This window comes from Pseudochaenichthys georgianus, chromosome 7 (genome assembly GCF_902827115.2).
Source record: "Pseudochaenichthys georgianus chromosome 7, fPseGeo1.2, whole genome shotgun sequence".
Lineage (NCBI taxonomy): Eukaryota > Metazoa > Chordata > Actinopteri > Perciformes > Channichthyidae > Pseudochaenichthys > Pseudochaenichthys georgianus.
In genome coordinates, this window is record NC_047509.1 from 10,459,555 (window position 1) to 10,475,112 (window position 15,558).

Here is a 15,558-nt window from a genome sequence, read left to right on the forward strand (position 1 = left end):
CTCACACTGCAACACATCTCGCACTGTAACACATCTCCCACTGTAACACATATCACACTGTAACACATCTCACACTGTAACACATCTCGCACTGTAACACATCTCACACTGCAACACATCTCTCACTGTAACACATCTCACACTGCAACACATCTCGCACTGTAACACATATCACACTGCAACACATCTCCCACTGTAACACATCTCGCACTGTAACACATCTCCCACTGTAACACATATCACACTGCAACACATCTCACACTGTAACACATCTCACACTGCAACACATCTCCCACTGTAACACATATCACACTGTAACACATCTCACACTGCAACACATCTCGCACTGTAACACATCTCACACTGCAACACATCTCTCACTGTAACACATCTCACACTGCAACACATCTCGCACTGTAACACATCTCGCACTGTAACACATATCACACTGTAACACATCTCACACTGTAACACATCTCGCACTGTAACACATCTCACACTGTAACACATCTCCCACTCCAACACATCTCACACTGCAACACATCTCCCACTGTAACACATATCACACTGCAACACATCTCTCACTGTAACACATCTCCCACTGTAACACATCTCCCACTGTAACACATATCACACTGTAACACATCTCACACTGTAACACATCTCGCACTGTAACACATCTCACACTGTAACACATCTCCCACTCCAACACATCTCACACTGCAACACATATCACACTGTAACACATCTCGCACTGCAACACATATCACACTGTAACACATCTCACACTGTAACACATCTCCCACTCCAACACATCTCACACTGCAACACATCTCTCACTGTAACACATCTCACACTGTAACACATCTCCCACTCCAACACATCTCACTGCAACACATCTCACACTGTAACACATCTCACACTGTAACACATCTCGCACTGTAACACATCTCGCACTGTAACACATCTCGCACTGTAACACATCTCACACTGTAACACATCTCCCACTCCAACACATCTCACACTGTAACACATCTCACACTGTAACACATCTCACACTGCAACACATCTCACACTGTAACACATCTCACACTGTAACACATCTCACACTGTAACACATATCACACTGTAACACATCTCGCACTGTAACACATCTCGCACTGTAACACATCTCGCACTGTAACACATCTCGCACTGTAACACATCTCGCACTGTAACACATCTCACACTGCAACACATCTCGCACTGTAACACATCTCACACTGTAACACATCTCACACTGTAACACATCTCACACTGTAACACATCTCACACTGCAACACATCTCACACTGTAACACATCTCACACTGCAACACATCTCGCACTGTAACACATCTCACACTGTAACACATCTCACACTGCAACACATCTCTCACTGTAACACATCTCACACTGCAACACATCTCGCACTGTAACACATCTCCCACTGTAACACATATCACACTGTAACACATCTCACACTGTAACACATCTCGCACTGTAACACATCTCACACTGCAACACATCTCTCACTGTAACACATCTCACACTGCAACACATCTCGCACTGTAACACATATCACACTGCAACACATCTCCCACTGTAACACATCTCGCACTGTAACACATCTCCCACTGTAACACATATCACACTGCAACACATCTCACACTGTAACACATCTCACACTGCAACACATCTCCCACTGTAACACATATCACACTGTAACACATCTCACACTGCAACACATCTCGCACTGTAACACATCTCACACTGCAACACATCTCTCACTGTAACACATATCACACTGCAACACATCTCACACTGTAACACATCTCACACTGCAACACATCTCCCACTGTAACACATATCACACTGTAACACATCTCACACTGCAACACATCTCGCACTGTAACACATCTCACACTGCAACACATCTCGCACTGTAACACATATCACACTGTAACACATCTCACACTGTAACACATCTCGCACTGTAACACATATCACACTGTAACACATCTCACACTGTAACACATCTCGCACTGTAACACATCTCACACTGAAACACATCTCCCACTCCAACACATCTCACACTGCAACACATCTCCCACTGTAACACATATCACACTGCAACACATCTCTCACTGTAACACATCTCCCACTGTAACACATCTCCCACTGTAACACATATCACACTGTAACACATCTCACACTGTAACACATCTCGCACTGTAACACATCTCACACTGTAACACATCTCCCACTCCAACACATCTCACACTGCAACACATATCACACTGTAACACATCTCGCACTGCAACACATATCACACTGTAACACATCTCACACTGTAACACATCTCCCACTCCAACACATCTCACACTGCAACACATCTCTCACTGTAACACATCTCACACTGTAACACATCTCCCACTCCAACACATCTCACACTGCAACACATATCACACTGTAACACATCTCGCACTGCAACACATATCACACTGTAACACATCTCACACTGTAACACATCTCCCACTCCAACACATCTCACACTGCAACACATCTCTCACTGTAACACATCTCACACTGTAACACATCTCCCACTCCAACACATCTCACTGTAACACATCTCACACTGTAACACATCTCACACTGTAACACATCTCCCACTCCAACACATCTCACACTGTAACACATCTCACACTGTAACACATCTCCCACTCCAACACATCTCACTCCAACACATCTCACTGCAACACATCTCACTGTAACACATCTCACACTGTAACACATCTCACACTGCAACACATCTCACACTGTGCAGCTCAATGCTTCGATGCTGATAGCATGGCCTCTAAGGTAGCAAGCCACCTGGGTCCATTCAGTGGTAACATAAGGGCAAACATAAAAAACCTTGGTGTAACTTTCGATCAGTCTATGCTGTAGACAAACACATCAAACTCCTGACCCGTACCTGTTCTTTCCATCTCAGAAACATTGCCACGCTCAGGGGGGTTCTATCCAACGCAGAAATGGAGATGGCTATCCATGCCTTCATTTCATCCTGGCTTGATTACTGTAATGCTCTGTTCTCCTGCCTCAACACAACTTCAATAAACCGGTTACAGCAGGTCCAAAACGCTGCAGCCAGATTGCTCACTCGTTCCAAAAAAACATGCCACATCACTCCGATCCTTTCTGCCCTGCACTGGCTCCCTGTCCATCTCAGAACCCAATTTAAGGTCCTAGTTTTTACATATAGAGCTGTCCATGGCCAAGCCCCAGCCTACATGAATGACCTGATCCACCCCAAGGCCTCCTAGGGTGCCCCGAACCAGGCTAAAGACCAAGGGTGACCGTGCCTTTGAGGCGGTGGCCCCAAGGCTATGGAACAAACTCCCCCAGAAAATAAAAACCTCTGCCTCAATAGAGATTTTTAAGGGGCAGTTAAAGACCCACCTCTTCCGACAGGCCTTTGGGTCGGAGGAGGAGGTGAGTTAGTAGCTGTATTTTACTGGTATGTTGTTTTATGCCTTTTATTCTACATGTTATAGTTGTACTGTGGATTGTGTACTGTACTGTACTGTACTGTAAAGCACTTTGTACATCCGTGTTGAGAAGGGTGCTATATAGATAAAGTTTGACTTACTTACTTACTTAACTGAAGATTTACCATGCATTATGTTATTTTTATTTAAATTGGTGTAACGCTCATCCGTTAGAAACCATGTTGGTATATAATATGAGTCACAAGTGTAAAAAGTAATTGTCTTACTTTTCTGTCTGCTAGAGAGGAGGAAGACTTTGAGTACGCCCGTTTAATCCAGGAGGAGATCCAGCGCTGTTCTGAGCAGACCCGGAGGAGGGAGCAGGAGGATGAGGTGAGTGACTGTTGGGAAATGTATTATTATGTCTAGTTAACATTTCTCTAATTAGTACATTACAGATCTAGCCATTTTTTTTTCTGACTGCTAAATCAACAAATGCAAAATACTGCAAATTAAAATATCGATTTGATCCTCTTTTGCTGAAAAGGCAAGCGAGATTGAGCAAATACTGAGAAAGTCATGGACATTTGAACTTGTCCGACCATCACAGAAGACAGCAAAGCATGCACTCAGTTCACCTGATGCTTGAAAGCTGATGTGAGGAAACTCACAATAGAAAGGACCCTCACTTCAGTCAATGATATGATATTAATTATGGATATTAGAATCTTTCTTTTCACCATAACTATAAAGGGAATGTTGTGGAAGATAGAAGTAGTCATGCCCCTTGAATGACTGATAAAGGTTGAACATAAGCTTGGAACCGAAAGTTGTTCCAAAGACATAAAATGAAAGCAAAAGTGTCATCAAAACATTTCAAGAGATTTGCTACTGAAAGAGGAACAAATCCTTTCCTGCGGGTGTCAGGTTACCGTCAGCAACCGGAGCACAGCGAGACGCTTTCCTTTATGGACAAGTTGGCCAAATGCAGTGATTAAACAGAACGTTAGGGGGAAGAGTATTTCTTAAAGGGATATTCCACCTAAAAGGCTTCTTTGAGTATCCACCACTCTCCAACATAGGGCTTAGGCCCCGGCCACACGAGGACAAAAACGGTCGTTTGCGTTACTGTTGTGTTTAGTGTCGTATAGAGACCGTTCGGCCACACGAGGACGACCGAATACGGCATTAAACAACTGCGGAAAGATAACGGGTCCTAAGGTGGATAGAACGGCATACGCAACGCTCTGGGGGGCTCCGTGTGTACGCCCTATACGATCATTTTCTGATAATGATGAGGCAATGGCCCCGCCTCTCCCCACCTCTGCTGCTCACCCCCGCGTCAAAGTAAACTGCACACTGAATTCAGATTATTTATCTTTCTCTCGATATGGACCTAAACGCGAGTGAAGTCTAATCTGACAGGACGGAGACACCTCTCAAACTACCTAAACCAGTTATAAATATGTTTATTTTTACTGTCGGCCGGGTCACTCATTACTGGATCAGCTGCTGCATGAGACAGACACTGACGCTGTCCAAAGAGAGGGAGGAAAAAGAGAGGCTCCGTGTATTTTATTATTATATTATATAGAGTCGTTATTAATTTGTTTAAAAGCTCAATAAATAACAAAGAATACCTTTGACCGGCACTTTTATAATTTTGTCCGGAAGATTTAAACTTTAACTGACGTTGACTGGCGAAAAACTCTGCCCGGTTCCCTCGGCCCCCACCGCGGAGAATAAACAGCAGGGCAACCATGACAACCATGCTTCTTCACTGCTTTTGTGGAGGAAGTTACAGCGCCACGTAGAGGCTCCTGCATATGTACTGCAGCTTCTCCAGCGGTTGGAGCTAAACGGAGCCGTCTCGTGTGGACAGACACTTTTTTGCGATTGCGTTTGAGTTAATCCTATGCGTTTAGCCGTTTTCGTCCTCGTGTGGCCGGGGCCTTAAAGTTGCTTTCCTGTCAGTTACATTAGATTTCTGATGTAAGAAGTAAGTTTCTGGTTAGAGCCACAATAGACAAAGTGTTAATGGAAAATGCAAAAGGATTATCGGACCCAGTAAATGTTGCATTCTGTTGGACGTGGTGCAGAAAATAAAGCTGCTTTTGAAAGTAGATGAATGCTTCCGTGCAACTTAAACTAAAGAGCTCTGGACACAGAGGACTTGGCACAAACTTAAACATCACCAACGCTATACGTAAACTGCAGCTCATTCAGCACAGGGACTCATAGACTTGTATGGCTACCAGGACACACTTGTATATCATTTAATTATCTCCTTGTTACCAGCAGGTCAGGCAGTATGATATGGTTCACTCTGCTCTCTCTTAGGACTGACTGAATCCATAATACATGGCTCTTGCTGCAGAGTGCTGCCCGGCGCCTCTGATGTATGAGCAAAGTCAGCTGTTAAAAGGAAAGAGACACAACCTGTCAGATACCCATCTCCAGCTATTCCTCTGGTGGTGAATTCCAGTCGTTGCCCATCAACCTCTTCGCACAGAGCACACTCATGTGCTTATTAAGCCTCACAGGATGAGCACACTTGACATGTGTACAACCTTAACTGTGCAGTTTGAGTACGTGGCAGGTTAGGTAAAAACATTATCTATACGCTGTTTTTAATCAAGAAAGTGACTCAGGCTTTTTTGCTTATCCTTTCCATTGAACAGATCGACCATGTTACTTAAGTTCTCCTTTAAATGTTATACACATTTTAAGTTTGATTTAAAGGATAGTTTTTCACTGCGAGCGGCGTCACTTCGATAGATTCTTCTGTCCACCAGCTTTAAACCAGACTGAAAGTCTACAAAAAATGTGGTACAGACAATAATTTCCCCTCTTATTAAATCGTATTAACTTTAGTAATCCCATCACTTTCCATCTAGTGCCATCATCAGGTCAAAAACTGAATTTGTCTGAGACTTCGGTTTAGGACCTAATACATGCAAAATATTCTCATCCACCACAGTTGTTATTTGTTCTCAATACTAATGAGCAAATAGTATTGGGTTAACATGAGATCCTGACCATACCTGCTGAACATCAGCATGTTAATATTGACATGTTGGCATGCTGATATTCAAATGTAGCCAAAAAGAAACACCCTCACAGAACTAAGAGCGCTCTTGTTTTTGGTCGTAAACAATATGGTAACATATTTAAAACGCATATTACATTACATTGCATTTAGCTGACGCTTTTATCCAAAGCGACTTACAATAAGTGCGTTCGACCAACAAAATACAAACTTGAAGAAAAGTACAGGTTTCATAGAGCAATAACATTTCAAGTGCTACTCAACTGGCTTTAGATAAGCCAGTCCTTTATTAGTATATAAGTGCTTTGTTAATAGTTCTATCGCTCGAAGTGGAGTCGAAAGAGATGAGTTTTCAGTCTGCGCCGGAAGGTGTGTAAGCTTTCTGCTGTCCTGATGTCAATGGGGAGCTCATTCCACCATTTTGGAGCCAGGATAGCAAACCCACGTGTTTTTGCTGATGGGAACTTGGGTCCCCCTCGCAGTGCGGGTGCAGCGAGCTGTTTGGCTGATGCAGAGCGGAGTGCACGTGCTGGGGTGTACGGTTTAACCATGTCCTGGATGTAGGAAGGACCAGATCCATTCGCAAGTACCATTGTCTTGAAGTGGATTCTAGCAGTTACCGGAAGCCAGTGAAGGGAGCGGAGGAGCGGCGTGGTGTGGGAGAATTTAGGAAGGTTGAAGACCAGGCGAGCAGCTGCATTCTGGATGAGCTGCAGAGGTCGGATGGCACATGCAGGTAGACCAGCCAGGAGGGAGTTGCAGTAGTCTAGGCGTGAGATGACGAGAGCCTGGACCAGAACCTGCGTCGCTTTCTGGGTCAGGAGGGGACGTATCCTCCTGATGTTGTAAAGTGTGTATCTGCAGCAGCGGGTTGTAGCAGCGATGTTTGCAGTGAAGGACAGGTTGTTATCTAGGATCACACCCAGATTCCTTGCAGTCTGAGTCGGGGAAACAACAGAGGTGCCGATGTTGATAGTTAGGTCAAGAGTGGGACAATCTTTTCCCAGAAAGAAAAGCAGTTCAGTCTTGTCAAGGTTGAGCTTGAGGTGGTGAGCAGACATCCACTGAGAGATGTCAGCTAGACAAGCAGAGATGCGTGCAACAACCTGGGTCTCTTGCCCCTTTCACACCAATGCGTTTTCAGCTCCGGCTCGGAGCTGCAGCCTGAAAAGTACCGGTTTTTGCTGTTCACACCGCAGAGGCGCCACCTCTTAGCTCCGGAATCCGGTTCACTTCCAGCTCCAAAAAATTGTCGGTCTAGAGGCAAGAGCTTCGTCGCTTACGTCTCTCTTACGTCGAGGCGGGGGCAGGCTTCTTTTTCCTACGGATTCGTCGTTGAAGTAGATACTGAAGACCACAAAGAAGTCTTGCATTTTGCATGTGATGTTTGTAAAGTTCCAAGTAAAGTCATCCCTAGTAAAGTCGTCCCTTGTAAAGTCGTCCGATGCCTTCCATTTCGTTTCGTAAGAGGATAACCAAAGCGAACAGCGCTTCAATACAATCGGCCATTGTTGTTGATGTGAGAGATTTCCGTGCGGTTTGGATTTTATGAAGCAGGCACGTAAACGGTGACGTCATGATGCAGCAGCGGCAGCTCTGGGCGGTGTGAACAGAGCGGGAGCAGAAAAGGGAAACCGGAGATGAAACAGAAAAGCTCCCGCTCGGAGCTAGAAAGGGAAAAGCGCTGGTGTGAAAGCCGCATCTGAGCGGGGAAAGGACAGAATTAATTGGGTGTCGTCAGCGTAGCAGTGGTATGAAAAACCATGCGGGCTAATGACTGATCCGAGCGAGTTTGTGTACAAGGAGAAGAGGAGGGGACCAAGAACAGAGCCCTGAGGGACCCCTGTAGTTAATTGACAAGGGTCGGACTCCGACCCTCTCCAAGTAACCCTGTATGTGCGGTCTTTGAGGTATGAGGTGAGGGAAAGTGCAGAGCCTGAACGATGAATGAACCGATGTATATCAAAGCATATGACAAGATCTACATTTTGCAGTGATGATTGCCTTTTGTTTTTTACCCTAGTTCTAAATTGAGGTACAGCACTAGGTCTGTCTAAATCTTTGTAAATACAGAAGCAGTTGTTCTTGAAGTTGCAACCCCAGCACGACTGGGCAACCAGATGGTTCCCATCAATTGCTCTCTGACCCTCAAAACTATCTTACGGTCTGTGCATGTTTACACCCCCATGTGCATTTCTCAACATCAGATTTGGGCTGTGTAAGAAAAAGGGCATTGTGGGGGAAAAAGCCAACTGTGCCATGAAGCTCCCCAGCTGGCCCGGTCTGCGTCACAAAGCCGCTCCAGCATATTATTTTCCTTTAGCCTGCAGTTTCCTTTTTAGAGCAGGCTGCCTTGGACGGGCTTATAAAAGCTCCTTGTTTAGAGGCTGTGAGGTCAGAGGCCGTGGGGTTCATTCATCGTTATTGAAGGGGTTTGACTTTGAACACTCTGGGTAAGTTGGAACCAACATGAAGTGTCTACACTACACTGGGAATAAAGGGGACTTTCACCCACTGGTTTAAAAGTCATGCTAGGTTATCCAACAAATGGCATCTATTCCTGTGTGCATGTTATCATTTCTTGATGTAAGAATTAAATGATGAACTATGAACTCTCCCGTTAGCCTTCCTTAATGAGCGCCTGATCAGAGCTGTTGATTAAACATTTGCCTCCCTGTAGATTGTGTCTTTAATTAATGAACAGAATGCACCAGACTGTGCACTTTTAAATGCCAGATCCCCACGGCCTCACCTGCCATGGCAAGCTGCTTATTGTCTGCTGATGCTGGCAAAGTGGTGGTCACGCGAGCCCGGATTGTAAAGCCAAAGGAGCTGTGTTGACTTTTAGTTATGATTGATGTTGCAAATGCGGCCTACAGAGAGGTTTTATAGAATTCACTAGTAGAATTTGCTGATTTGTGAAGAACATTATTAGCCTTTTAAATGGAAAGTAACAGAGACAAGGTGGGTGGTTCTCCTTCAGAGAGCAGTCAAGTACATCAGCTTTGGTCAGAGTGGGCATTCCCCAGTGACAAGCTGTTACTTCAGGTGTAACAGTCCCGTTGTTACCCTGCTTCCGTTGGAGTTGTTCCGCTCCAGAGTTCATGCTAAAGGAGGTTAACAGTTTGTTTGTCTCTCATGTCGTCTACTAGTCTCCATAGAGTCAGCTACAGCTCTGCCTGAAGTAATAGGTGTGGCTACTCAGAGCTCAGATGTCAGATCACCTCAGAAGTGGCACAATGTCAACCAACATGCATTCGGTGAGCGGCTCTGTAGACATGCCGGATGTAGATTAATTACATTCCTGCTTGATGTAAACTCAGTAAATCCAATCACCTCTGAATGGGGTAAAGAATTTGGTTTCATGTTTTCTTTGTGTTGTGACTTGAAAGCTTATAATATATACATGTATATCAAATCAAATAGAACCTCAAGCTCTTTAGGGCAGAACATGGTGATGTTAAACAGACAAGCAGCATCTACAGCAAGATACTTTGTTGTACATTGTGGAAATAAGAAAGGCATATATTAGATTACATTCAAAGTGTCCTATAGATTTTGTAATATGATTTATTTTTAAGTAAATTGTGGAAACAGATGCCACCTTGCTTTCTTCTTACACTTTCTATGTTATGCTGCCATCTGCTGGTTGGAAACGGCACAGATACAAGTATGTCTTTATTTGCCGTCCAGCCGTAAATCCTCTCTGTGAGTGGAGCTTGTTGACATTTTGTAATGCTATTATCCAGATCATTTCATAATCATGTTTTGATTTAGCTGCTATATTGTACTGTCATATGCTCGTGTACACTGCTCTTGCACTTTTGCACTTTTTGCATATCATGTATTTTGTTTTTGCTATGTTTGTAAAATGTAATTTTCTTAAATGTTTTATGTGAGGGAATGGTGATGTGAGGGATGTGATGGAAATTAGCTCAAAGCTTTAAATCTGACGCTGTTACGCTTGAGACATTTGAATGTTTTAAGTGTTCATTACTGTGCATTGTCCCTGCCAAATAAACGATTAAATAAAAAAATATAAATGAATTAGCCAAAATAAGTTTATAATCTTATTATTGACTTTGATACTGGGTGAAATACAAGGTTGTAGCCGAGTCACTTCAATCTAATACATCATTATTTTCATAGCCTAAAAAGGACTAGGAATGTATCTATTTTATTTCCTTATTCGACAGACCAGCTTAACACTCTGTAATCTTCATTTAGCCTAGATTCCTAATAGGTTACTCATTATGGTTTACAATGCAGAGAAGCATTCAACATGTCTGTGTCTCCACAGGAAATCGCTAAACGATTGCAAGAAGAGGAGAAGCAGAGAATCACGAGGCGGAGCAGAGGGCAGGGCAGTGAAGGTACCGTCTTTGTTCTGCCTCTATTCCTATTTGAGAACATTTGTCAGCGAACATTAGATACTGCAAACAAATCTTTAATAGATTGTGAGGATTTGTTTAGTTTGTAGGGACTTATTGAAAAAGAAAAGTGTGTTGTGTACTTGGTATAGTATGTGGGTTTGTTTCTAAGATTGTCTTACATTAAGTGCAACTGAAAAGTCTCTCAAACACCACAGCTTGTTCAGCCTCTCTGTAACCATGCTTTGCTGCACTGCTAATGCCTATTATTGTTCTATTTTAACACGCTCTCTCAATATATAACGGCATGAACAAAACATTCCAAACATCTACAGTATTTTATCTCCATAATGTTATGAATAAGCTGCAACTAACATGCATGTCTTTTAATGTTGTGTTTACAAGGTATTCATGTTACCAAATGTTTTAGTTGTGTCTAAAACATTGATATAATACATATATTGAATGCAGTGTATTACCTTATAATAACAGCACCTCTTTAATAGTTCCTGCTAACAGCCTCACCCATGCACCCTGCTTTTGTGTTTGCATGTTGGCATTACTAAAGGCAGCACCAGTGGTCCTGCACTGCCATCTCCACACCAGCACACACTCAGCAGCCCACACCAAGGAGAGGAGCAGTACTCATCTAGCACCAGCAGGTGGCAATGTTCTACCTCTCTCAACCATTCAGACTTAACTCGTCCTCAGGCTGACTCCCTCAGGGGGGTAGCAGCTCAGAGAAACACACATTCAGGGTCAAATCAAGGACACGCAGATTCCAAAAGGGGAATCAGGGGTGAGCGTGTGAGTGAGGATTCAGAGGACTCGGACACAGTGTTCTCTGAACAGCTCACTGTCTGGTCCCAGAGACTGAATGAAAGACTCCACACGGCACCCCCTCGACGACGGGCATCTTCAAATCAGCCAGAAGAGAGAAACTGTAGAAGTCTTTCCTCTCGTAGCAGCTTTACAGAGCAAGAGAGAGGAGAGTTGAATCAGGAACATTATGAAAATGCCGAGCTGGAGGAGAGGAGGCCCAGGGTTTGGGATCAAGCAAGGCGCCATAGTGAGGAGTATGAGGGTTCGCACAGGAGCAGGGATCAGGATAAAGACTGTAGGTTAGTGGAAGTAAGAGAAAAGCGATGTAGTCGTAGTGAATCTGTCGGGCTACACGACGGGGGTCAACACAACAACAAAGACTTAGCGAGGACCTGGAGCTATAGGGACAACCCCGACAAACGTGTGCATTTTCAGGACAACTCCAGGAGCTCTATAAGGCCGCAGCAGGGTAAGAGCAGAGGAGTCTGGGAGATGCTGGGCCAGGTCCTCAGAGAGAGGGGCGTGCCAGTGAGGTTGGGCGGCAACGGGGCGCCACTTCAAATAGGGCCTCAAAGCAGAGACAGCCAGGTGCTTCATGGGAGTGAGGTCTCCTGCGGCGACTCCCTACCACATCAGAGAGTCTTCCAAAGAGCTGCCAACACCAGGCACAGTTTCCATGGAGATACCTGGGAAAGGAGGAGGTCGTCACACCGAGAGAACAGTGGGAGAGATCACACAGAAGACCGGCTGCGAAATAATGTGGAGCATGATGAAAAGGTTTATGAGATTAGTCGGAGAGACTCACATCTTCCTAGCAGAGAAAGGGGAGGCAGCAGAAGGTGGAAAGAGCACGGATACACTAATGATGACGAGAGGGAGAGGAATCCAAATGGCAGCAGGGTCAAAAGGACAACGAGCGAACGCAGGCGTTGGCACCAGACCATAGAGGAAAGGTTGAGCTCAGAGGAGGAGGTGGAGAGGAGAGTGGAGCGGCCCCATCGCAGAGCCTCACAGCGCAGCCAGAGCCTCAGCAGCAGCAGCCGGGCTCCAACAGGAGATAGGTCGAGGCACGAGGCAGCAGGTAAAACCCAGAACTGCCGCCAACTCCAATCTGCCGAGAAAAGACTTCCAAAGATGTACACCACTCTGTGTACATCCACTCCTTTCATCTTCCCTCAATCCTCGTCTAATCTGGACTAATGTGGGTTTCACTTGGGGTCTCTCACTGAAGGTCTCTCCTGTCCACATCTATTACTCCAGTAGTCCTGAAACAATCTTTAGTGTGAGCTTTCATTCTTCTCTTCATCTTCATTCCTTTTAGTTTTGATGTGGTGAGGGGATAAGTACTAAGCAGCATGCCCTTACATGCTGCATGCTTTCATCTCTAAGTGTGATTCAAATGTCATCGCTGCCTCTGTTTCAGAGCATTTGTGTGATTCATCCCTGATTTTCATGTGTTATGGACTTTCCTTACTCCGTGTATGCATCACACTTCGGTTCCCCCCCCCAGGAGGGTCATTGCAACCGGAGCCAGTGGGGGAGAGCCTGGACCTGGGGGAGCTGCATCAGGTCCTAAAGGATGAAGAACTTGCTCAAAAGCTGCAGGAGGAAGAGGACAAGCTGTTGAGGAGGGTAAGAGTTTCTCTTGACATGTTGTGATTTAGGAGTTAAGGACACAAAGTCAGTTTCTCTTTTCATTCGCTTCTGTTTTGTGCAGAATACAGAGCCCTCTCCATGCAGTCCTTACCCAGAGGGAGACTTCAGAGCCGCACAAGTGGCGCAGGACGAGGTGCAACACATGTCATCACTATCCATGCATCCATTGTTAATATCGACCTTTGGAATGATGCATTGTTATTTAACTCCAGGAAATAGCCCGCTTTATGCAGAAGCAAGAAATGAAGACAAAGCGAAGATCCCGCGAGCTCGAAGGGCCGTCGTCGTGGCGCGAGCACAGATCGATGATCAGTCATCACGACAGACGGGCTTCAAGAGACAGACCGGTACACGTGTTGTAAATCATTCAAACTGTTACAGTCTTGAACGTCTTCCTTTGCTCTTTTGACTTGCTACAATAATCATTTTAATAATTAATTTGAACAAGGTGATGAAATTATAACAATTCTTGTTAAAAAAAAGTCTATGGTCTATAGTTAAAGCTGTTTTAAGATTACGCTATGAGTCCTACATTTATGTTTTTTTAAATGTACTTTATCTCATTTTATTTGTATCAATTGTATTTATGTATTATTGATATCACGTTCTATCTTGTGTTTTTGTTATTTTTGTCGTGGTTTTGTTTGTCTTTTGGGGCTGTCATGTATGGTTGCTAATCTTTAACTGAGATAAAGGTGTTTTGAGATATTGGGCTATATAAATAAGCTTTTGCTGATTTGTCCACTTAGGTCCAACGAGAGAGGCTTGACTCAGAGGGCCTTCCGTCCCCTCCTGAGGACGGCTCCCCAGACAACCAGCCACCCAGCACCTTCTCCACAATACCGTAATTGTCTCTACATGAAAATACATGACATTGATTCTGTATTTGTACCATATGTCTTGCATCTACTTTACATGCTGACGTACAAATGTGCGCTTACAGACACGCCCAGCCGATCAGAAACATTGCGGAGGAACTGGACCCGACCTTCAGGGCCGGGAGGCCGGACCCCGAGAGCCTCAGAGTGGGACAGGCAGGTCGGTAAAAACAGGGAAGATGAAGCTTTCACCACAATGGGTGGACCCTCACATCCTGTTTCCTTTTATTGCAGGTCCAACCTGTCAGTCACTTCCTATACCACATCCTGGCTTACACGAACTACTCGAGGAGCCTGCTTTCATCCCACCCACAAAACGGCAAACGGACAAATCAGCACGCTCAAAACCCAAAGAGAAGAAGGAAAACTGCAAGCAACAATAATTTTCAACACGTTGGAGTGCATATATATATATTATATAACACTAAACATCAGTCCAGCTACAGAGGATTAAGTTCTCTCTCCCAGCTCCCCCGACTAGCACTTTAGACCAGTGGATAAGTGAATAATTACTCATTCTGTAACGGTTTTCAAAGGGAAAATGTTGGTTCATCAAAGTATTTTAATTCTCAGTGTTAATGAGTGTTTAATTTAAACAGTTTGTGTTTTTTCTATCGATTTGTTACTTTAATTAGTTTGTATTTAGTTAAGCAGTGAGTATCCATCCATTATGTCTTCATGTTACCAATTAAGGCTGAAAATCTCAGGCTGACCGGTTGGCTCTGTGCCTCTTCCAAAAGCGTCCAATATTTAAAATGACAAAACAGGAAGTTCCTTGTATAAACTTTGAACCTGAATGATGTGGTCTTAGACAAGCTACCTTAAGAATTCCCCTTTCTGAGTGCCTGCTACTTTGTCTCAAGCAGTTTGGCATGGCTCCAGCCAAGTTTAAAATAGTACGATGACAATCAAATGAACATATGTAACCCTTACTTAAGGGTTTTTTGAAAAACATACAACCATTACAACATTTTGAAATGTCTAAATGATACTATATCCCTTAATTTTAAGTATTTATTTTCCAGGTGGATTTTTAAAAACATCAGACAGTCTTGGCAGCCTTATTCAATACACAGAAACATTTTTTCTAACAAGCATTTTTATTTTGTATGATCATATATAACCTCCACATTTAAAACACTATTTGTTGTGTTTTTTGGTTGTGTGTTTTTTATACATATAAAAATATATGCCACAGCTTAAGTGGACCACTATGAATGCAATTGTTGTAAATGTATTTAAATGCAACAAATAAAAAAAAAAATCCTATTATATT

At 43.9% G+C, this 15,558-nt stretch overlaps 2 protein-coding genes across 3 annotated transcripts in view; one reads left to right on the forward strand and one right to left on the reverse strand.

Annotated features, from left to right (window-relative positions):
• The window catches only part of LOC117449200 (urotensin-2-like), a 17,255-nt gene extending 13,455 nt beyond the window's left edge, over positions 1-3,800 (reverse strand). Inside the window, exon 1 of the mRNA XM_034086672.2 lies at positions 2,994-3,800. The gene's annotated coding sequence lies outside the window, so the exon portion shown is untranslated. The remainder of the gene's footprint in view (positions 1-2,993) is intronic.
• ccdc187 (coiled-coil domain containing 187) overlaps positions 1-15,554 on the forward strand; it is a 25,057-nt gene extending 9,503 nt beyond the window's left edge. Inside the window, exons 5-13 of one of the 2 annotated variants that reach the window (XM_034086669.2) lie at positions 3,810-3,900; positions 10,857-10,929; positions 11,495-12,829; positions 13,259-13,380; positions 13,466-13,537; positions 13,617-13,751; positions 14,154-14,248; positions 14,348-14,442; positions 14,517-15,554. In XM_034086669.2, coding sequence (XP_033942560.1) covers positions 3,810-3,900; positions 10,857-10,929; positions 11,495-12,829; positions 13,259-13,380; positions 13,466-13,537; positions 13,617-13,751; positions 14,154-14,248; positions 14,348-14,442; positions 14,517-14,665 — 2,167 coding nt within the window. In that variant the 3' untranslated portion in view covers positions 14,666-15,554. The remainder of the gene's footprint in view (positions 1-3,809; positions 3,901-10,856; positions 10,930-11,494; positions 12,830-13,258; positions 13,381-13,465; positions 13,538-13,616; positions 13,752-14,153; positions 14,249-14,347; positions 14,443-14,516) is intronic. The other variant, XM_034086670.2, reaches the window with a different exon arrangement.
• The last annotated feature ends 4 nt before the right edge of the window (positions 15,555-15,558 follow it).